The sequence below is a fragment of the Heterodontus francisci genome, chromosome 8, assembly GCF_036365525.1.
Source record: "Heterodontus francisci isolate sHetFra1 chromosome 8, sHetFra1.hap1, whole genome shotgun sequence".
NCBI lineage: Eukaryota > Metazoa > Chordata > Chondrichthyes > Heterodontiformes > Heterodontidae > Heterodontus > Heterodontus francisci.
Window position 1 is genome coordinate 24,273,538 of NC_090378.1, and position 22,649 is coordinate 24,296,186.

The window sequence follows — 22,649 nt, forward strand, 5'->3', positions numbered from 1 at the left end:
CAGAATACTAGTGAAACAAGTTTGAAAATGTGAAATGGGCCCCAACGAGAACTGCAAGACTTAACCTCAATCAAAGACTTTACATCCAACCCAAAAACAGTAGCTGAATTCCATATACTGCTTCAAACCTTCCCCTCCCCCCCACTTAATTCTTTCTTCTCCTCTGTCTCTATTTATGAGTGTTTATCACGTATGCATGCTAGCGTGGTCGTGACGCGTATTCTTCGTTTTAACTGAGTTCGAGTTTTAAGGTTAATAAACTTATACCTTTCTTGTTTAAATCTGAGAAAACCTGTCGTTGATTTTTTTACAATTACAATTAAAGAGCAGTGAGCAAGGACTCACTGAGGGGAAGCTAAAAACACTGTGCCTTAAAAGTTAAATCCTGTTACGGCCAAACCAGGAAAAGGCCGAGAGGAAAGCCCTAGACTCCTTCCTCACCTGGTCGTAACACCTGTCTTAAGTTCATTCAATAATGCCTGGAACTGTAAGTGTAAGTTGAGATGCCAGTTTGGCAGAGCTATTTTGGCCTTTACTTGTAGTTTCCAGGAAATAGATTGCAGGTGAGTGACCCAGGTGAGTGAGCAGAAAAACGTCCAAAAGGCAGATTATTCACCAGAGGAATAGTAGCCCAAATACTGTTACAAGGTAGTAGTAGTCCATATAGCGTTAAGTGACATACGAGAAATAAAAACAATCCTTTTCAGGAAAGGCAAGCAAATCAGATTTATTTGCAATTCAACTGAAAATTAGACTAAAGGAGACAATAAAAACTGAGCTTTTAGAAAAAGGAGTAATTAACAAATACTACCTTGATTTTTTTATCAATTGAAAATTGTTTGCTTTTTATAATTTTGGAATTTTGTGTTCATTCATTTCCCACAACTAAATCAAGCAATGCTTTTGGACTAGAAATGTACTGCTCTAGGAAGTAGTCCTTTTGAAATTCTATAAACGTCCCCACTCTGACCACATGGATTATCTTTATTCCAATATATCTTGGGATATATAAAATCACCCTGTATTATTGCCCTGTTGTTCTTACCTATGTGTCTGAAATGTCTGAAGATCTCACTTTCAATTACATCCGTCCACTGGTGACCTGTAATGCTCGCTAAGAATTATACCATTTCCCTTCCGATTTCAAACGTAACCACATAGATTCTGTCTTACCACAAAACCCTAAGACATCCTTACATTCTAATGTCAGGATAGAATTCTTCATTTAAAATTCCACTTCAACATATTTTTTAACTTCCTATCTCACCAGTTAATGTTAGAACTGCAAATATTAATTTCTCAGACCTCTCCAAACTTAAGCTATGTTTCCTTTACAGTTACTGTATTATTGTCCTACATAGTTATTAATGCTTATAATGCTTCCGATACGTATCACTCAATCCTCACTCCAGTTTTTAGGTACGTTGACCCTCGTTTTTTGCTGGGTTTCATTTAATTTTTTGATATCCTGTTTGCCTTCTATAATTTCTTTAACCTATCTCAGGACCTCTTTCCTGCCCCTTCTCCCTGATGGTCTATGCCAAAGGGATTAAATAATATTTGTTCCAGAAAGTGCTCCAGTCCCCCAGGAATATGAACCCTTACCCCTTGCATCAGCCCTGCAGCCACATGTTGACCTTCTTAATCTTCCTCTCCTCAACCTGTCCAGTGCTGAGCACAAGAAGCAATCCAAGTATTACCACTTCTTGCAGTCTTGGATTTCAGTCTCGTGCCTTATCCTTAAACTTCCTCTGTGAGACTTAGCATGTACTTGAACCTGTGCAATTGGTTGCAACAAGCGTGGGGGTGGGGGGAGGGCAGGGAAACATTTCAAAACTAGTGTAGTGAGGTTTCATAAATTTTAAAGAAAACTAGATTACCTGAAGAATGTCAAATTTTGGTTAAATCATTTTATGAAGTGCTAAACATCCATTTTTAGACTCCTTTGTGTCACAGCCAATTAAATGGTTTCAGCAATTTAATTGGTGCAAAAATAGACACATTTTAGCTAACAGGCTGATTATACTACAGTTTACATTTGATAGGAGCAATGTAATATAGCTCGAGTTAAGTTGGTCAGATTCTATGTGTGACTGCCTTAAGGTAGAGGCTTTGTACTACTTTGGCTTCCTAATATGTTCACTGACTGCAACAGGTGCCAAGTAAATTTTTTTAAATCCCACCTAATTGTTTGGATCACTTGGGAATGTTTTAAAGCCCATTTTAACCTCTTCAATGTTGGAAAAGATACTTCAGATCTTGCTTTATTTAAAGAAAAGTATAGTCAAACCTGGACAGAGTGTGAAACTAACAGCTTTGTTTTGCTCTAAGCTGGTGCCATGGCATTGTGAAACATGTTCCACACAATATCAATTATACGTAAATGAACTATTGTGTCTAGGTGAAGTTTGGAATGGGTTTTGATGAAATTAGAAAATTGAGTTTAATTCAAAAGTGTTAGGCAGTCTGAAGCTTTTTCAAAATGTATTTTAAACTGTTCATTATATATGCAACATGAAGGTAATAACTAGTCTTAACATATGAGTCTAAGTGGGGGGGTGTGGGAACAAAATGTCGTACTGACCATATCTTGCCTTAAATAGTCATTAACTGGATTCTCAACGAGCAGCACTTTAATCTATTCAGGCAACATATACCATTGCTATCCCTACATATTTATTGAATTAGCCTAGGTAAGTGCTTTGTAACAGTTTAAAACTCCACTAACTGAAAAAAGGCATAATTAACAGTGGAGCTTCTTTAACAATTTAAGATACTGCTTAATATAGATCATATATAAAGTCATGTAGATTTTTCAGCTGACTCAGACTGATGTAACCAAGCAGTTATTAATAAGGATTTGGAAGTGTAAAGGTTAAGTAGAAATGGGACAGTTGCAGATCTAATGATATTTAGTGCACTTTACATGAAATAACCATATAACTCAGGATGCTATTTTATTATTCCCCAGAGATGCCTTAAATAAAATGAAAGATGTTTATGAACGAAATCCTCAGATGGGTGATTCTGGTAGTTTGCACCCAAAAATATCCGAGACCATGTGCAACATTGACCGACTTCGTCATGAGATTCAAAAGAATGAGGTAACTTGAAAAGCAATATATTTATTGTATAAAAGATATCGGTGTTGTACATTGCTCAATACTTTTAAGAATTGGGTATTCTGGGAATTGTGTGACTCATCTAATTTTGTTGATTTTATATTTGAGTGCTAACATGTCAATTCCCCTTAAAGATATTGTTCAAGTGATTGCTAACATTCAGCCTCTATGCTCCCAAATGAAGAATGTCCATTTGAATAAGCTCTAGAGGGCTCCTGGCTCAGTGAAACCATACAAGTGTAAGTACATTTAGGAGAAACTGGAAAAAGATGGGCTTGGGAGGTATGAAGCCAAATTAACCAGTTTCACCCAACAGGATTTTCAGTCGCCTTGTACTTCCAAGGCCTATTGTTCAGTACCCTGGAACAAGGGAGCATGCAGGAACAAGCCCCACTATGTTCAATTCCTGGTCCAACCTGCATTAAATGAGGCATGGACTGGCAACTGTAGTATTTCTGTGCTGTGGAGTGGTGGGGGACAGAGGGAGTTAAGCTAAGAGGGAAAGTAAGACAGTGTGAGATGTAGTCCCTGGTACCTGTTAATGTATGATTACAAGGGCACTCAGCTACTTTGGAGTATCTGCCGTTAAAGCAAAATACTTCAGATACTGGAAATCTGAAATTAAAACAGGAAAGGCTGGACAGCAGGTCAGGCAGCATCTGTAGAGAGAGGAACAGTTAGCATTGAGGTCGTTGACCTTCCATCATAACTGGAAATGTCTTGAGTTATGCGATTTGGATTAGAAATCCACAAGATGACTAGAGAGGAAGTAAGCTCCACAGGAAGTATTTTTAATCACAGTACTCTCCTTTTTATCAAAGGAAATAATTTTGCGATAAATTACAATTTTCTTACTGACATGAAAAACTTCTATTATGGTCTCCTTCTGTGCGAGGTCACTCTAGTGATGTCAGTTATGTGGAGTGCCTGGGGCAATTGCAATGTGAACATGGAGGTAGTGTCTTCAAACTGACCTCATAGCTGCTCCATAGCCACTTAGCCTCAGTAAACCACACAGCAAACTGCAAAATCTACGTAACAGCATTTAATTTCCATATCAAACCAGATCAAAGCAACACAGCCACAAATAGCAAGCGAAATACTGGTTATAGGCAGGGAGAGTGAAATTAACATAAAATTGCCAAACCGACCAGGGCAGTTGTGGGAGAATGACCAGAAATTACAGGCTGTTGTCGGAAAACTTTTACTGTGGGTGTGAATCAGTCCCAGTCAGTTTTTTCCCTCACTGACACTTCACTTATAATCAGGAATGTATTTTAAAGTGCTGGTATTCTGCCTCTTTCTGTAGAATGGTAAAGAAGCTGGCTACTGCTGTAATAGTTGGTATTACAACATGATTTAGAACTAGTCTGAATTAAGGAGCCAGTGAGTGGAGTAAAACTAAGCATGTGCAGAATCATTTGTCTCTTCAAGGAGATTGCACGGCTTGATGGTGCTGCTGGCATTGAGGGGTTGGGGCGGGGGTGTTAAGGTGGGGATCATGGTATGTTTAAATTGTGCCATGGCAGTATGGGACAAGCTTGATGGGCCAGCTATTTCTTTTCCTCTTAGTCTGTAGAACTAGCTGATTCCTGCCGTAATAAAAACAGAAAATGATGGAAATATTCAGCATTTCTGGCAGCATCGGTGGAGAGAGAAATGGAGTTAACATTTCAGGTCTGTGATCTTTCATCAAAGCTGATGACACTGAGGTCACAGACATGAAACCATAACTCTGTTTCTCTATCCACAGATGCTGCCGGACATGCTGAGTACTTCCAGAATTTTCTGGGCTGGATTTTATCATAGGCGGACGGGACTTACGCCTAGCCTGGGGAACCGACCTGCATTTTACGGTCCCTGGGCTTTAATTGTCCCGAGGCAGGACTTCCACCCGCTTGAGGGAGGAGGTCCTGCCTCAGTGTGCTGCCAGCCAAAAGGGTAGTCGTTTGGGGGGAGGGGGGGGGCATCTTGGGCCACCGGAGGTGGGTTGGGAAGTGGGGGCGGCCCTCAATCAAGCACCCTGTGCCCGACTGCCATGGCACCCCCACCCCCCGGGGCACGGAAAGGCCGGTGGCTATCGCCGCTCCCATGCCACCATCCGACCCGCTGGGGTGGTGTGAAATTCAGCCCTCTGTGTATATCTCAGATTTCTAGCATCTGCAGTATTTTGCTTTTGTTTTGGATTCCTGCAGCGGTTGGTATGCACTCTGCTCTGCACGCTGGCTCTTCAGTTCAGGCTCTATACTTCAGACTCTAATTTTAAACAGTGCTGTTGTAAAGCTGCTGATTATTGTTCCAGCCAGAAACCTGCTTGACTATTGGGTGGGGCAGAATATTGCAGGACACTGGCATGTTAAAACCAAGAGCTGGGATTTCAAAGGCCGGCGGAGCTGGGATTAGGTGCAGATGCGATTTTCAGAGGGCATCTCCGGATTCTGATTCCTCCAGGACAGGATCCAATTTTTAAAGTGAGGGCAGGGTGAGGGAACAGGGAAACCAACCCGCTTACCTCCAATTAACAGCCCATTAAGCTCCTATAGGAGCCTGTTAAGGGGCCAGGGAGGTCAGGACTAGAATTTTCAAATTGGATTCCGGCGAACCTGAACAGTCTGGTGCATGTTAGTGCACAGCTGTTGAGTTCACAGCAGGGGAAGGGAAACTGTTTTTTGAGGTTAAAAATTATGGGGCCCTTTGGGATTCTGCACATTACCTTATTATTTCATTTTTCAACAACGTCAGCATCTTTTACGCTGCTGGCCCTCTGAGGAGCTGCCAGCTCTTTTGGCAAGGCAGCACAGGCCGCTCCCGCTCTGTAGGCAGCTCCGCCTCCTGGAGACGATCAGAGCCACTAATAGGGCACTGAGCTCACCTCCTGCCCAATTAGGGCATTTACATTTCAAAATAGCATCAAGTGAGTGACGCAGTTGAGGCACGGACCTGGAAATTATCTCGACATCCTGTTCCCAACCTCGTTTTGAAATTCCAGCCCCATGTTTCTGATTAGAATTAAAGTGGCAATAAATAATGAAACTGACTGGGGAACCTGCACGATCGCCTAAAAGTAGTGGGATTTGTCTCAGGGTCTTTAGTCACAACAAGTTACTTGTCCTAGGTTCGGACATTCTCCGTCATTTGCAGTGGAACTTTGAATACCTTTTGGTGGAAGGGGAGGACTGGGGGCTGATAATTGCGATTCCACCCTAGAAGGTGTTTTAAGGGAGCGTGGGCTAAAGTTGTTCATTTATTTAACCAGTTAATTATTTTATTATGACCTATATGGGCAGTGTTAAAGTAGACTGCTGTGAACAGAAGCCATAATCAGTTGAGTTGACCGTAAAGCTGATAATGCACCAATCTCTCTAAGACTTGGCTCTTTGAGGTTGAAAACCGAACATTTGGAAGAGGAGATAGGCGGTTAAGTGGTGGCGCTACGTTCGAGCGACCTGCTGAAGTTAACCATCATGGAACACCTGGGAGAGAGAGGTATGCATTCAACCACTGTAGTTGTTAATGAAGTTGTAACAACATTCAGAGTTTAATGGACTTTAACTGGTTTCAGTCAAATGGTTTTTTAAAAATAAATCAACAATTCATTTAATTTACAGACTTAAAATTCGCATGCTTTAGTTACATTGATTTTTTTAAAAATAGTGCATACTGAATAGATTACTTTTCTTCCTTTGCAATTTTCTGCAAACTAGTCATCTAGTCAGTTGAAAAAACAAGTATTTGAACAATAAATTGTACAGTAAAGCTCTAAATTGACTCCAGTTACAAGCTTTTGTTAAATGTTCAAATCAACAGAAACTGGATAATCAAAACTGCAACATATAAAAAGAATTAGATAGCATCAAAGATCATCAGATTTAAAACCTGTAATAGGTTGGACAGGTCATATAGTCTGAAAACACCCGATCTTGTCTGATTGCGGAAGCTAAGCAGACTCAGGCCTGGTTAGTACTTGGAAACTTGTAACACTGTGGTTAATAAGTATATTAACGCATCTGCTGTTTCTACCATGGAGCATATATTGTGGCATCAATAGACGGTATATTCTATCTCAGTTATAGATGGGGAAATAAAACCTGTTATCATGCAGTTTGCTTAATGTGATTAGATTTTGGGAGACTGTTTTGTGTCAGCTCTGACACCCATTGCTGGTATAAATGTACTGCTGCAAAAAGAATGAGAATGGTTACTAATGACAGTAAACATAAAATGAGTAACATTTTAGGGAGTATACAAAGCAGCAAAACATTGATAATATCAATTAGCTGCCAAACATTTTTACTTGTAGTTGGGTATCAAAGGTGTTGCTTTGTAAAACTCCAAACCTGCAAGATCTCCCTTATTTAAGTGATATCAGCATTTGGGAATGTCCAAACTTTTAAAAATATGTAGACTGCATGACATTTAAAACCTATAATAATGTTGAGCTTCTCAAAGCTCACCTGTTTGAGCCATTCTGTCCAGGACAAACCCAGCTTTGGTCCCTGGTGTGCTGAGTTAGTTGTCTTGATGTTGAATTCTTGCCAGTGTTGAGTTCTTGTCTGAAGGATGGACAATTGAACTAAGTACCAGCAGGTGACTGGCACAAGTGGACCTGTACCCCAGTGGGAGTCACTGCGTTTTTCAGGGTGGCGGGCTGGGGAAAATTGAGAAATTTACTTAAAAATCAGTGTGATACTGGTGCCATTCTAGACAGTAATCTAAGCTGCATCCCTCAATGCTTCCCTTCCATATACAGCTTAGATAAGTAAAATGCAGGTTGAGGGAATAAATTTACTACTGGTGCAAATTCCAAGGCTAGTTAATTAAAGAATAACCTGTTTGCCTAATTTCTAGACTTAAATGCATTTTAACTATAACCATCTACAGACTTAAGTATTTCAGGTAAGTTTCTTAGCATTTAATAATTCTTGTCGCCTGGTTTCACTTCCACCAGTCCTGAAGGGAGCTACACAGATGATCCAAATCAAGAACAGAGAACAAACCAGAGATATCCAGAACCACATCGTGCTGCTGAGTTTGATGATGAATTTGAAGATGATGAGCCTCTACCTGCTGTTGGCCATTGCAAAGCTCTGTACCCATTTGATGGTAAGATCTTCATATGGTCTGAATTTTGAGAGGCTTATTTTTAAACCCAAACATTTTCCATAAAAAATGGCATTATTTGATCTATATTGTTTCTGTAAATCTTGAAAATCAATCCATGATCCAAGACATTTTAAGACCATTTCTGAATTATTTTAATAGAATTTATAATTTATTCTCAAGGTAAAATATATTTTCCAATTAGTCATTACCTGTTGCAATGAAGTACCAATTTATTGAATAACTTGCATAAATTCAAATGACATCTAGATTTAATAAATTACTTTGTTCTCCTTCATGGGTTATATTTGACTAAATGTTTGGAGACATGAAGCATTCCATGAATTGAGCCAGGATCGGAGTGTGGGAGTGGGTGAAGAGTTAAAATGGAATGTAACGTGGTATCCAATGTAATGATTTGGAAAGTGAGCATGGTATTGAGCAGTCCAAGAGCTTGTAAAAATCCAGTACAATGCCACAGAGGTATGAGGTGGTGTCTTTTGGTGGGAGGCATAAGGAGGCTACCTACTTCTTAGGAAAATAAGAATCTAAATGCGGTAGAGGAGCAAAATGATCTAGAGGTACAGATTCACAAATTATTAAAAGTAGCAATGCAAGTTAACAAAGCCATTAAAAAGAAAGCAAAGCACCTGGCTTCATTTCTAGAGGAATGGAATTGTACAGAATTTTGGTTAGATTGCACTTTGTACTGTGCTCAGCTCTGATCTTCATATTTAAAAAAAGATATTGAGGCATTGTAGAAGCTTCTATTTAAAAAAAAGAAAAATTTGCAAGATTGATGCCGGTAATGGTCATGAAAAACTGAACAGGCTGGGGCTCTTTAGAGAAGGCTGAGAGATGACTTGATGGAGGTTTTTAAAATTATGAAGGGTATTTATAATGGGGTCGACGCAGCGAAGTTGTTTAAACTGGTGGGGGGAGTCAAAAGCTACAAGTCTAAATATAACAGCCTCCAATAATGAATTCAGGCAAAGCTTCATCCACCAGAGTGTGGTTAGAAGGTGGACCCTGCTACCATATGCAGTCATTGGGGCAAATAGCACAGATGTGTCTCAGGTGAAGCTCGATAAGTGCAGGAGTGGAAAAGAAATAGAAGGATGTTGATAGGGTGAGACGAAGCAAGATGAGAGGAGGCTTGTGTGGAGCATAAACAACAGCATAGAACTTTGGACTGAATGGCCTGTTTAAGTGCTGTAAATTCTCTTATAAAAAGAAAGACTTTATATAGTGCCTTTCACAACCACCAAACATCCCATAGTGCTTCACAGCAATGAAGTACTTTTGAAGTGTGGTCACTGTTGTAATATAGGAAAGGTGGCAGCCAGTTAGTGCACAGCAGGCTCCCACAAACAGCAATGTGTTAATGACCAGATAATCTGTTATTACTATTATTATTATTATTATTAGGATCATTATTGGCCAGGACATTGGGGATAATTCCCCTGCTCTTCGAAATAGTGCCATGAGGGGGCAGACAGGGCCTTGGTTTAACTTCTCAACCGAAAGAAGACACCTCCACCAGTACAGCACTGCGCTGGAGTATCACTTGATTTTTGTGCTCAAGTCCCGGAATGAGACTTGAACCCACAATCTTCTGGCTCAGAGGAGAGTGCTACCAACTGAGCCATGGCTGACACCAATTTTATGGTGTCAATATATCTGCTCTAATTATTGCTTCTTGTATAATATTGACAACATAAATTATTTTGAGTGCAATCCTATAATCATTTTAAAACAAGAACATGAAACTCAAAAATGTACTGATTGCTGAAAAAGAGGTAGGATTTTAACTCATTCAAAACTTAATAGTTAAAAATCAGGCCCATAATGTCTGGCAGTAAATCTCAAATTTTAACCTTTTATTTACTCAACTTGCCACATCAAATGAAAATGCAGTAGTTTAGTGTGAGCTGGACCTACATAAGGTCTGGCTTTAAACTGTATATGTAGCTCTTCCAGTAGTTTAGTTCGTGTGCGATTCTTTCTGAGAGAAAGTAGTCATTTCAGCAAAGCAATACATATCACAGTAGTAAAGAATAGCAGGATTCAGAACCTTACTAGTCACTAGGTGACTAGTGCAAGGACAGTTTTGCAGTATTAAAGAATTAAAGAAAGTTGCACTATGCTGATGTCATGCTAAGGATGTCTCCACATCTCTAGACCAGATTTTCTGCCAAAAAGAGAGGATTTTCAGCACTCCATGTGTGACTTTCAGTGGTGTTAATTTCAATATCGTTCAGCAGCATCCTTTGATCTTTTGGTGTCAAACGTATATCTGTACAAGGCCAGCAGCACATAGAGAACGAAATTCATTGGTACAGTACATCTATACATTCTCCATTAGTATGGTGGCTTTTTAAATTTGTGCATCTGTAATGTTATAGAATTCTGAAAGAGATGGCTACTTATATCTATCCAACTTTTAGTCAAGTTAAGAAGGCCATCGAGGCCCATAAAAATGTTATTCATGAATTCTGTAAGTAATTGTGGATCGCCCTTTTGGTTAACGGTCTCCTTTTGTTTTGAATGTTTGTTTTCTTGAGTTTAAGCAGTACCCCAAATGGAAACTGATTTCTACAAAACATTTTTTGAATTTACCAGGTGTCAGTCTTGGCTCAGTGGTAGCACTTTAGCTTCTGAAACAGAAAGTCGTAGGTTCCAGCTCCACTTTAGGATGTCGGGCATAATCTAGACTGATGCTCATTGCGGTACTGAGGAAATGCTGTACTGTTGAGCTGAAGTTAAACCAACACCCTGTCAGGTGGATGTAGAAGAATCATGGCACTATTTGGAAAAGAGCAGGGGAGTTCTCCCGGTGTACTGACCAACAGATTATTCCTCAGTCAACATCATTGAAACAGATTATCCAGTCATTTTTATCATTGCTGTTTGTGGGACTTCGCTGTATTTTCCTACATTTAAAAAAAAAATTATTTCATAGGATTTGGGCGTCGCTGGCAAGGCCAGCATTTGTTGCCCATCCCTAATTGCCCTTGACAACAGAGTGATTTGCTAGGCCATTTCAGAGGGCAGTTAAGAGTCAACCACATTTCTATGGGTCTGGAGTCACATGTAGGCCAGACCAGGTAAGAACGGCAGATTTCCTTCCCTAAAGGACATTAGTGAACCAGATAGGTTTTTACGACAGTCGATGATAGTTACATGGCACCAGAACTTCAAAAGGACGTAGGTTGATGGAATGGACGGACAAGAGTCAGATGAAATTTAATGCAGCGAAGTGTGAAGTGATTCATTTTGGCAGGAAGAACATGGAGAGACAATATAAAATAAAGGATACAATTCTAAAGGGGGTGCAGAATCTGGAATGCACTTCCTGAGAGACTGTTGCAGGCAGGTTCAATTGAGGCATTCAAGAGGGAATTGGATTGTTGTCTGAAAAGGAAGAATGTGCAGGGCTATGGGAAGAAGGCGGGGGGGCAGCACTAGGTAAATTGCTCCTTCGGAGAGCCAGCGCAGACAGGTCAGGCCAAATGGCGGCCACCTGTGCTGTAACAATTCTGTGATTACTGAGACTAGCTTTCTATTCCAGATTTTTATTAATTAATTGAATTTAAATTCCCCAAGCTGCCATGTCCCCAGGGCATTAGTCTGTTCAGTGAATTGTCACTACGCCGTCTCCCTCCATTACTTGTGAAATGCAGTCACTGTTGTACTTAATTGGCTTTGAAGTTCTTTGGGACACAGAGATCATGAAAGGTGTTGTATTCACACCAGTTCTTTCATCCTTTCCCTAGGTTTTTTTGGAGCCATACAGTCCGAGGCAGTCCGGGTCTGTGATAACATAGCTGATATCAACCAGAACAACATTAGAAAGTCTATAATTGGAATATAGTGCCCCTGAACTAGATAGGCAATAAAAGCATAAGGCCTGTTCCTGACCACTATCCTGTAACTGCTGCTGAAAACAGAAAATGCTGGAAATACTCAGCAGGTGTGGCAGCATCTGTGGAGTTGCCTATTCGCCCTGCTGCTATTTTACCAGCGGCGGGGGAGGTGACAAATGGCCCGCTGCCACTGGTACTTCAGCACCTGAGGAGGCCGCCCTGTAATACTTGGTTGCTTCCTTGCGAGCTAGGTATGGGCCCTCCTGATCCGGCACCTTGTGCCCCACGGACGGGCTGCCCCCACTAAAACTAGCTCCACTGCCCTCGTCTCCAGCCCCCACCCCCTTTGCCAGAGCCGATTATCCCTGGTGAAGCCTGAACCCCACTTACTTTCCTGAAGGGTGCCGTTTATTGTCCTCTTCTGGCTGGTTGCAGTCCCAGCAGTAGCCACCGCTCCTGGTGGCGCTGCTGGACTGAGAAGCTGCAGTCCTTCTGATTGGCCGGCAGCTCTTTGAGGCGGGACTTCCTGCCACAAAGGGGCAGAAGTCCTGACAAAGGCCAGTTAAGAGCTTGGGCCACAAAATTGCTGTGTGGCTTCCAGGTCCGGCGGAGGCGGGCTCATCCTGATTTTTTTTTTAAGCCTGTGGACGGGGCCACCTCCTCAATGTAAAATTTCGGCCAGTGTTTCAGGTCGATGCCTTTTTGTCAGAACTGCAAGAAGTTCAAGATGTAACAGTGTTTAAGCATGCACAGAGGCAGGGAAAGTGCTGGGGATGGGAAGGGAAGGTCTGTGATAAGTTTCAAGTAACTCACTTGTTCAACAAAAGTGGAAAGTGTGTGGAGACCAGGGCAGTGAGGAGCAGTTCTGGATTGCTCCAGCAAAGAGCCAACGCAGGTACATTGAGCCAAGTGTGTCTTCCAACTCCTGTGGTTCCTTCTATGTTTCTGTGGTGCTGTTTTGTCTGTCATAATTTTCAAAATGTTGGATAGTACAGTGGAATGATAATGGGAGTATCCTTGAGTGGCTGTGGATTTTCAGGGCCATGACCATTGAGCCCTACAACACATTTGTTTGCTGCTGGTGTTCGGGAGGTGGACTTCCTGTAATCAGTTATCTTTTTTCAAGATGTAAAGACACTTTCTCAGACCAGTCTGCGGTAGAATCTTAGTACCTGAAATGTGAAATGATTAAATTCTTTCGCTGTACAAATGCTGCCTGACTTGCTGTGCATTTCCAGCTTTTTCTCTTTTTGCTTCTGGATTTGGGTTACAGAGATGGAGGCTGAATGGCCTCCTTGTGTGCTGTAATAACTCTGACCATATCACTATGACTATTACCAACATCTGTAGCATTTTGTTTGGCATTTGGCTCTTACTCATTAAAAAAAAAATACAGGAACACCTGCATGAATCTGATGGGTTTTTTTTTAGCATGTATACTGAGAACTTCATCCATTGTGTTACACATAACTGACGGAGTCCATGGTTTTCCATGAACAGCCACAAATTAACAAATATTACTGATGTAAAGGACAAATTTGAAGGGCTGTGGGGTAGTGGAACTAATTGGGTAGTTCTTTCAAAGAGCCAGTACAGGTACTGCAGACCAAATGGCCTCGATCTATGCCATCCTCATTGAGTGAAGGACATTGCAGTGAGTACATTTTGGACTTGTCTGTTTTTTTCCCCTTTTGCAGGTCAAAATGAAGGGACATTAGCAATGCAAGAAGGAGAGGTACTGTATGTTATTGAAGAAGATAAAGGAGATGGCTGGACAAGAGCACGCAAACAGAATGGACAAGAAGGCTACGTGCCAACATCATATGTAGATATTACTCTAGAGAAAAACAGTAAAGGTGCAGTGACCTATATATAAATATAAGATGCGGAAATCCAGTTATACTCATGTGGGAAATGTATTAATTTAAATAACTAAAGGAATAGTGGAGAAACATTAAGAGTATGAATTCTTAAACTTTCTGTGTTCCTACTGCATAATTCTTTGTTCACCGTGTGAGCTGAACTTATTAATTGAGATTTTATTCTTAAAAGTTATCCTTTGTCAGGAATGCAGACCTTGGGTTATTCCATGTCATAGTATTTGGAAACAGTTTAACTCTAGTATTGTTAATGATAGCATTAATCCTTTTTATTATTCCTGATGCCTTAACCTTTGTATATATGTATATAGGTGAAGGTTCTTGGTGTTTTATAATTTTTTTAATCCATTATTGAAACCAAGGAATTTTGACTTTTTATTGGAATATAAACTTTAGCTTTAGAAGTATTAATCTAGATTTTAAAACTAACAGTTCTTTTATTAATTTGTAACGTTCAAGCAAAAAACCTTTATAAGTGGCTCACAATAAATAGCTTTTGAGTATTGGTGGTGGGAGGGTGCATTAAAGTGTTCATTACATTCATGTTTAATTTTTTTAAATAGAACTTAATGTCCATTTTACCGAAGAAATGTTCTGTTATTACTTGAGTATTTTGCCAATTATCAAGATGAAAATTTGACTTCAACTAATTTAACTTAACATCTTTCAAAATCTGGATGCAAGTGTGGTACTTTTGGGGTTGCATAGTTAAAAAAATTCTATCTAAAATTTGTAGAGTTTCTCCTGTTACCTTTATTTATTTATTTATCTTTTCTTTGTCCCAGCTGAATTTAGTAATGGTGCTTTCTTTCTTTTCCCTCCCCCTGGATTGCAGGTTCCTGAATTGGTGTGTGGGTTCTTGAAACATTGGGCGAGGCATTGAAGGAGGTTGCATGCAGCTGTTTTCTGGGTGGGGAAAGGGCACTGGCTGAAAGATTGAGGCTGGTAGATGAGAAGGGAGGAGGAAACTGCATGTTTGATATTGGTTGACTTTGCTACTAACACGATTAAACACCATTCTAACTACAGTTCATATGGTACCTGGTGAATCAACAGTACAGTATTTCATAGGTCTTAATCAATGCCAAAGGTTTAACTGACCCAGGTGAAGTACATTCAAAATGGCTTTACCATCAGATAGTATTTTTAAAATATAGTACTGTCTGCCTGTGCCATCCTATATGCTCGTCCTAACATGCTATTGCATGCTTTCCTAAATCACACTAAATATTCACTTCAGAAATGTCTAGACTGTACTGTGGTTGGTCTGTTTTGTTGTTGTGCAATCCCCACATTATCTAGCATAATCCCTTTTAATATTTCACATTCGTAGTTCCATTCCATTTTTTTCATTTGTGCTGCTCCCAGTACTGCATGGTAATAGTGGTGTGTTGATTACCAGTGTTGAAGAGCTCTGACAAAACAGTACGTGCATCTTTTTATTGGTGTCTGTGTATAGTTTATGAATTCTCCTCCCTCCTTGCTTTTGGCCTGCATTTTTTTTGTGTGTATTGGATTGATCAATGAAGACCAAAAGACAATGGAAACAACTGAAAAACAGCATGACTTCAGGAAAACAAACATGGCTCACTGAAGAGACACAATTGGGCACAAACCTTGAGAGATGTGCATTGTGAGCTCTCTGAAGACACACCAACCTTTATTTTATCACTATCTCACTATACAGCTGCTGCCTTAAATCAACTGTTTTAACAGAAGAGTGCCTAAATCTGCTGACTGTCATTGTTTCCAGTCGTGTCTCTCAAGGCTAACATTTGTTGCAGGCTCATGGCAGCTCATCAATTTTGATTGACTTGTATATTCTCGGTACTCCAGCTGCTGATGTTGTCATACCTAGTATATAAATATACCATACCAGAGGAATTGTGCAACTAAAATTTTCAGTCATTATTTATATTGTTTTTAATACTAAAGATTTGTATTGGTTAACAATTTATTTGAAATGAATTTTTTTAATCAGAATTTTGTAATTTTTTTTCATTCTGGTTGACTTATGAATAACAAGTTCATTCGAAGCTCTGGTTTAACCAGAATATTTGTGCAGGTCCTGGAATCTGATGTGGCCACACGAGCCAGTGTGTGACTATGTTGACACTTGTGGATATTTTATGTAACCTAAACCATGTGCACTTTGATCTTGTTGAGCAGTAACGTAAGTGCAGATTTTGTTCCCCAGAATACTTAAAGCTGCATGTAATGCAAACTTTGTTCTTGTGTTGAAGTCCATGTTCAATCTGTGAACCTGACTGTAGTTCTTCCAGTGCTGTAATAAATATATAATCTTTAACCAATTTCAAACCCACCAACTGTGGAATTATCCACCAGAAATATTCCTCAAATTCAAAAGATTTTGATTTTTGGGCCATTTAAAATAGAATTTTATCAAGTGGCAGAAAAAAAGACAACTGTTCTCAGTAGTACCTTTTGAAATCAGCTAAAATATTGTATGGTTTATCTTTGCTGCAGAGAGGACCATTTGTGTTAGTTTGAAAAATTGAATTTTAGGTAAAACTGAGCAAAAGTGTGATGAACTATCCAGATATGATTTGGTGCTTTGACCCAAATCTGTTTGCTAGCATCTGGTTCAGTTGCCTATATTGAAATTACAAATGTGAAACTATGTTCTGTCTATATCCATTGTATTAATTGCTGGAAACAACATATTTACATTTACACTCTGATATAACATTTTACAATGTTTGTAACCAAATTGCACATGCCAACCACATAAATCATTGTCTGACTATTATCTACCATTTACAATGGTTAACATGAGTCACTGGCTAAAGCTGATAAATATGTGGAAACCTTTCATTGCAATAAAAAAGGCGACAGTGTGTAACGGAAAATTTTTATTCCTGTTTCACTGTGAATTCTTGGTAAGTGAATATAATTTCTGGCAGACTGATTGCAGAGTTAACAAAAATCCACTGTAGTGACCATTAAATGTTCAGGAGAATTTGGTTTAAATGATTATTTTAAAAACTAATTGAAAAAAAATTCTGACGTATACATGCTTCCTAGTATTCAGTATGTGTGTTTTTAAAGTGTAGTTCACTATAAATTGGCAGTCTCAATTCCCTATAACATGGTGGCACATAATCTTGTTTATTGTACATTTCTGAAGCAAACCACTATGATAATATTGGCAATGGTATGTAGAGTAATCTTACAAGTAGGCACTAAGTATGATCTGAGTTGTCTTAATTTTTACAGCTACTTAACTGTGAAAGTGCTAGAATGTAATAGAAAAGCTACTTTTTTCATAGCTGTAAATCTGCAGTTAGTTAAGTGGAGCAGATTGTTATCCAGTTTGTAATGTAATGCATTTGCTTTGTATGTAATTTTTAGATATGCTGCTTTTTGTGAGGAAAACTACAAATATGAGTAAAGAGGTGAACAATTGAAGGAGGGTTTTTTCTTGCACATAAAATTTTTCAAGTTGTATACAGTGTGTGAGGATCTGGTTAAAATTGTAAATGACAAGTTGCCAGGCAAAGTAGAATGTAGGGTGAAAGCAGCCAAGGTTTTGAATTAATGATCTTTATGCACATGTTGATCTTTGATTCTTGTTTTTAAAAACACTGTTGAGATACTGTTTAAAATACTTTCTTGAGAACTGTTTAAATAAATTAATGTATTCCACAGAGTTTTGTCATGTTTAACAATCTATTCTATTAACTAATGTTTTTCTTTTCTTTTTTGAAATTAAATCAGGTTTGATAATACTCCTAGAACCTATTGACAGAAGTTGCTGTGTTTGTGTAACAGCTTTGCTTGTGGTTTTGGGTGTTCTTGGTCTCTCGTGCTGGCCCACCCAAAGTTTCATAGAAAAATGCTGGTCTAAATAACCCATTTTAAACCATTCCACTTAATTTGCATGTCACAAACTAAATGTGGATGAGACAAACCATTCATTTTCCCCCAATACCCCATCTGGAAGGCTATTCCAGTGTATAAAGAACTTCCTGATAGTATGTTTCAGCTCACCTCTGGCTAATCAGAATCCATGTTTCTTTGTCCTGCTGCTGTAGTATAATTTGAACTGGTGTTGCATTCTTAAAAATAGACAGGGGAATCTTGGTACCCAGCTTTTCACTAACAAAGGCAACTTATGATGTTGCATATCAAAGTAATATATGTATATATCTTATGGATTGGAGAGAAGAGCAATACATGTCAGCCGCAGCACAGTGGTAGTACTCTTTCCCCTTGAGTCAGAAGGTTATGGGTTCAAGTTCCACTGCAGAGGTTTGAACACACATTCCAGGCTGGCACTTTGTGTAGTACTTAAGCAAATCCTACATTCTTCAAGCTGCCATCTTTTTTGGATAACACTGTTCTCTCACCTGGTCATAAAAGATCCTATGGCACTATTTGAAAATGAGCCGGGGAACTCTGCTGGTGTCCCAGCTGATATTTCTCCTCCAACCAACACCCAAAATTGACTGTGATATATCGATAACCAGGCCTTTATTATATTTGTGGGATCTTGCTGTGTGCAAATTGGCTGCTCCATTTTCTGCTTTACAATGGTAGGATTAAGGAAAATCCTAAGGCGTTCTACACTTATGTGAGGAACAAGAGGATGGCCAGAGTGAGGGTAGGGCCGATCAGGGATAGTGGAGGGAACTTGTGCCTGGAGTCGGAGGAGGTAGGGGAGGTCCTAAATGAATACTTTGCTTCAGTATGCACGAGTGAGAGGAACCTGGTCGTTTGTGAGGACAGCGTGGAACAGGCTGATATGTTTGAACAGGTTGAGGTTAAGAGGGAGGTTGTGCTGGAAATTTGAATGATATGAGGACAGATAAGTCCCCGGGGCCAGACGGGATATACCCAACAATATTACAGGAAGCGAGGGAGGAGATTGCCGTGCCTTTGGCGATGATCTTTGTGTCTTCACTGTCCACTGGAGTAGTACCGGATGATTGGAGGGTGGCAAATGTTGTTCCCTTGTTCAAGAAAGGGAATAGGGATAACCCTGGGAATTATAGACCAGTCAGTCTTACGTCGGTAGTGGGCAAATTATTGGAGAGGATTCTCAAAAACAGGAGTTATGATTACTTGGAAAAGCATGGTTTGATTAGAGGCAGCATGGCTTTGTGAGGGGCAGCTCATGCCTCACAAGCCTTATTGAATTCTTTGAAGATGTGACAAAACACATTGATGAAGGAAGAGCAGTGGATGTGGTGTATATGGATTTTAGCAAGGCGTTTGATAAGGTTCCCCATGGTAGGCTCATTCAGAAAGTAAGGAGGCATGGGATACAGGGGAAGTTGGCTGTCTGGATACAAAATTGGCTGGCCCATAGAAGTCAGAGGGTGGTAGTAGATGGAAAGTATTCAGCATGGAGCTCGGTGACCAGTGGTGTTCCACAAGGATCTGTTCTGGGACCTCTGCTCTTTGTGATTTTTATAAATGACTTGGATGAGGAAGTGGAAGGCTGGGTTAGCAAGTTTGCCGATGACACGAAGGTTGCTGGAGTTGTGGATAATGTAGAAGGCTGTTGTAGGTTGCAACGGGACATTGACAGGATGCAGAGCTGGGCTGAGAAGTGGCAGATGGAGTTCAACCTGGAAAAGTGTGAAGTGATTCATTTTGGAAGGTCGAATTTGAATGCAGAATACAGGCTTAAAGACAGGATTCTTGGTAGTGTGGAGGAACAGAGGGATCTTGGGGTCCATGTCCATAGATCGCTCAAAGTTGCCACCCAAGTTGATAGGGTTGTTAAGAAGGCGTATGGTGTGTTGGCTTTCATTAACAGGGGGATTGAGTTTAAGAGCCGTGAGGTTATGCTGCAGCTCTATAAGGCCCTGGTTCGACCACACTTGGAATATTGTGTTCAGTTCAGGTCGCCTCATTATAGGAAGGATGTGGAAGCTTTAGAGAGGGTGCAGAGGAGATTTACCAGGATGCTGCCTGGGGCATGTCCTACGAAGAAAGATTGAGGGAGCTAGGGCTTTTCTCATTGGAGCGAAGAAGGATGAGAGGTGACTTGATGGAGAGGTACAAGATGATGAGAGGCATAGATAGAGTGGATAGTCAGAGACTTTTTCCCAGGGTGGAAAGGGCGATCACCAGGGGGCATAATTTTAAGGTGATTGGAGGAAGGTTTCGGGAAGATGTCAGAGGTAGGTTCTTTACACAGAGAGTGGTGGGTGCGTGGAATGCGCTGCCAGCGGTGGTAGTAGAAGCAGATACATTAGGGGCATTTAAGCGACTCTTGGATAGGTACATGGATGATAGTAGAATGAAGGGTAGGTATTTACTTAGATCTTAGAGTAGGTTAAAGGTTCGGCACAACATCGTGGGCCGAAGGGCCTGTACTGTGCTGTACTGTTCTATGTTCTGTATTCAATAGTCTTTCCCTATTCATTCTATCAAATCCTGTCTTCACTTTTACAACTGTTGGCCTTTTCTGCTTGAGTGAAAATAGCCTCAACTCTCAACAAACGTTTCTCATCCCTGGTATCATCCTAGTGAATCTATGCTGTATGTTCTCTATGGCTTTTAACATCCTTTCAGCAATGCCATCATTTTGTTCTTGCTCTTGTAATTTATGTCCTTATTTATAAAATCCATGTAGCTTTATTACCTACCTGCATTCATGCCTTTCAGGAATTGGGTATTTGCAGTATTTCTATACACCCTTCAGCATTTATTTGACCGTCATGCAGCACAGGAGGCCATTCGGCCCATTGAGTCCATGTCCATACCATCTCTCTACAGCAATTAGCCCCATTCCCTGCTTTATGCCTGTCGCCCTGCAAGTATATTTCCCTCAAGTGCACATCCAACTTCCCTTTGTAATCATTCATTGTCTCCACTTCAGGCAGAGTGTTCCAGGTCATTGCCACTCACTGTGTAAAAAATGTTTTCCTCACATCCCCTTGTATCTTTTTCCCAAAATATTATATCTGTGGCTCCTAGTTCTTGTACCATTGGTTAATGGGAACAGCTTTTGTTTGTCTACCCTATATAACCATCTAAATCTGTCATAACCTTGTAGACCTCTATGAAATCTCACCTCAATCTCTGTTGCAACTAGAACAACCATCCAAGCTTCTCCAACCTAACCTCGTAGCTAAAATCCCTCATTCTTTGAACCATTCTGGTAAATATTCTCTGCACCCTCTAGAGGACCCTCAAATCTTTCCTAAAGAGTGGTGACCAGAACTGAATGCAATATTCTAGTTGTGGCCTAACCAGTGCTTTATAAAGGTTTGGCATAACTTCCCTGCTTTTGTACTCAATACCTCTATTTATGAAGCCCAAGGTCCCATATTTTTTGTTAATTACACTCTCTATGGATACTGCTACCTGCAAAGATCTATGCACATGAGTGCCCAAGTCCCTCTGTCCCTGCATGCTCTTTATAACTGTGCCATTAAGTTTGTATTGCCTCTCCCTATCCCTTCTGCCAAAATGCATCACCTCACACTTCTCTATTATAAATTCCATCTGCCACTTGTCTGCCCATGCTGCTAATCTGTCTATTTCCTGTTGCAGTCGATTGATATCCCCTCACTGGTATCAATGGCAAATTTTGAAATTTTATTCTGTATTCCAATTTTATTCCAATCTGCATCTATATTTCCTTATCTGTACATCAGTCACGTTAAGAAAAACGATTGTAAATCAAAATCAGTTCAAGTGAAGAGCTCCATTATCTAAGTAAAAGCCTCAGTAACACAGTCCCTCCATTTGAAACCTAATACATCCGTCTATATATTTAAAAATATTTTACCTAGCGTGTATCCCATAATGTCACATGTCAAAGGTTTTATGCATATATATATATATATATATATATATTATATATCTATCAAAAAAAGCAGTGGTCCTAGCATTGACCCTTGGGGAACACCACTGCCATCCTCCAGTCTGAAAAACAACCATTTACCATGACTTGCTGTTTTCTGTCCTTGAGCCAATTTTTTATTCAAACGGACAATGACTATCCTATTCCATGATCCACAGCCTTTTATGTGGTGCTTTGTCCAGTGCTTTCTTAAAATCCATATAGACAACATCCATTGCTTTCCCTTCATTCTCTGTTACTTCATCAAAAAAATTCAATTAGATTAGTCGAACACAATCAATGTTTTACAAATCCATGCAGACTTTCCCTAATTAATTTAAGACTCTCCAAGTGCCTGTTGATTTTTTCCCCCTGATTATTGTTTCTAAACCCATACCCATCACAGATGTTAAACTGACCAACCTGTGGTTACTAGGAACCTCCTTACACCCTTTCTTGAATAAGGGTGTCCCACTTGCCACTCTTTAATCCTTGACACCTTCGCTGTATCTAGGGAATATTGTAATATTATGGCAAACCCTTCTCAATACAAGCGATACAAGCACCCTAACCATAGGCAGGATGTACTGGATAGGCTGGCTATCCATTTTCACTTCATCCATTTCCTCTAACCATCTCTACTTCTGATATTTTGTCAGCATCCACTTCTTTAGGAAACACAGATGCAAAGTACTTATCAAGTATTCTAGCCTTGCCCTTTGCCTCGAAGCAAGTATCATCTTCTTTGCCCCAATAGGCCCCACCCCACCTCTTGCGACCCGCTTACTATATATGAAAGAAGATATTTGGGTTCTCTTTTATGTTAACTGCCATTCTATTCTCATATTCTCTCTTTGTC

At 40.0% G+C, this 22,649-nt stretch overlaps 1 protein-coding gene across 3 annotated transcripts in view; it reads left to right on the forward strand.

The window, feature by feature from the left end:
* Positions 1-17,630, forward strand: part of fnbp1l (formin binding protein 1-like) — a 200,478-nt gene extending 182,848 nt beyond the window's left edge. For 2 of the 3 annotated variants that reach the window (XM_068036809.1, XM_068036811.1), the window contains 4 exons: positions 2,972-3,104; positions 6,490-6,608; positions 8,071-8,225; positions 13,786-17,630. In XM_068036809.1, the coding sequence (XP_067892910.1) occupies positions 2,972-3,104; positions 6,490-6,608; positions 8,071-8,225; positions 13,786-13,964 (586 nt within the window). In that variant the 3' untranslated portion in view covers positions 13,965-17,630. The remainder of the gene's footprint in view (positions 1-2,971; positions 3,105-6,489; positions 6,609-8,070; positions 8,226-13,785) is intronic. The other variant, XM_068036810.1, reaches the window with a different exon arrangement.
* The last annotated feature ends 5,019 nt before the right edge of the window (positions 17,631-22,649 follow it).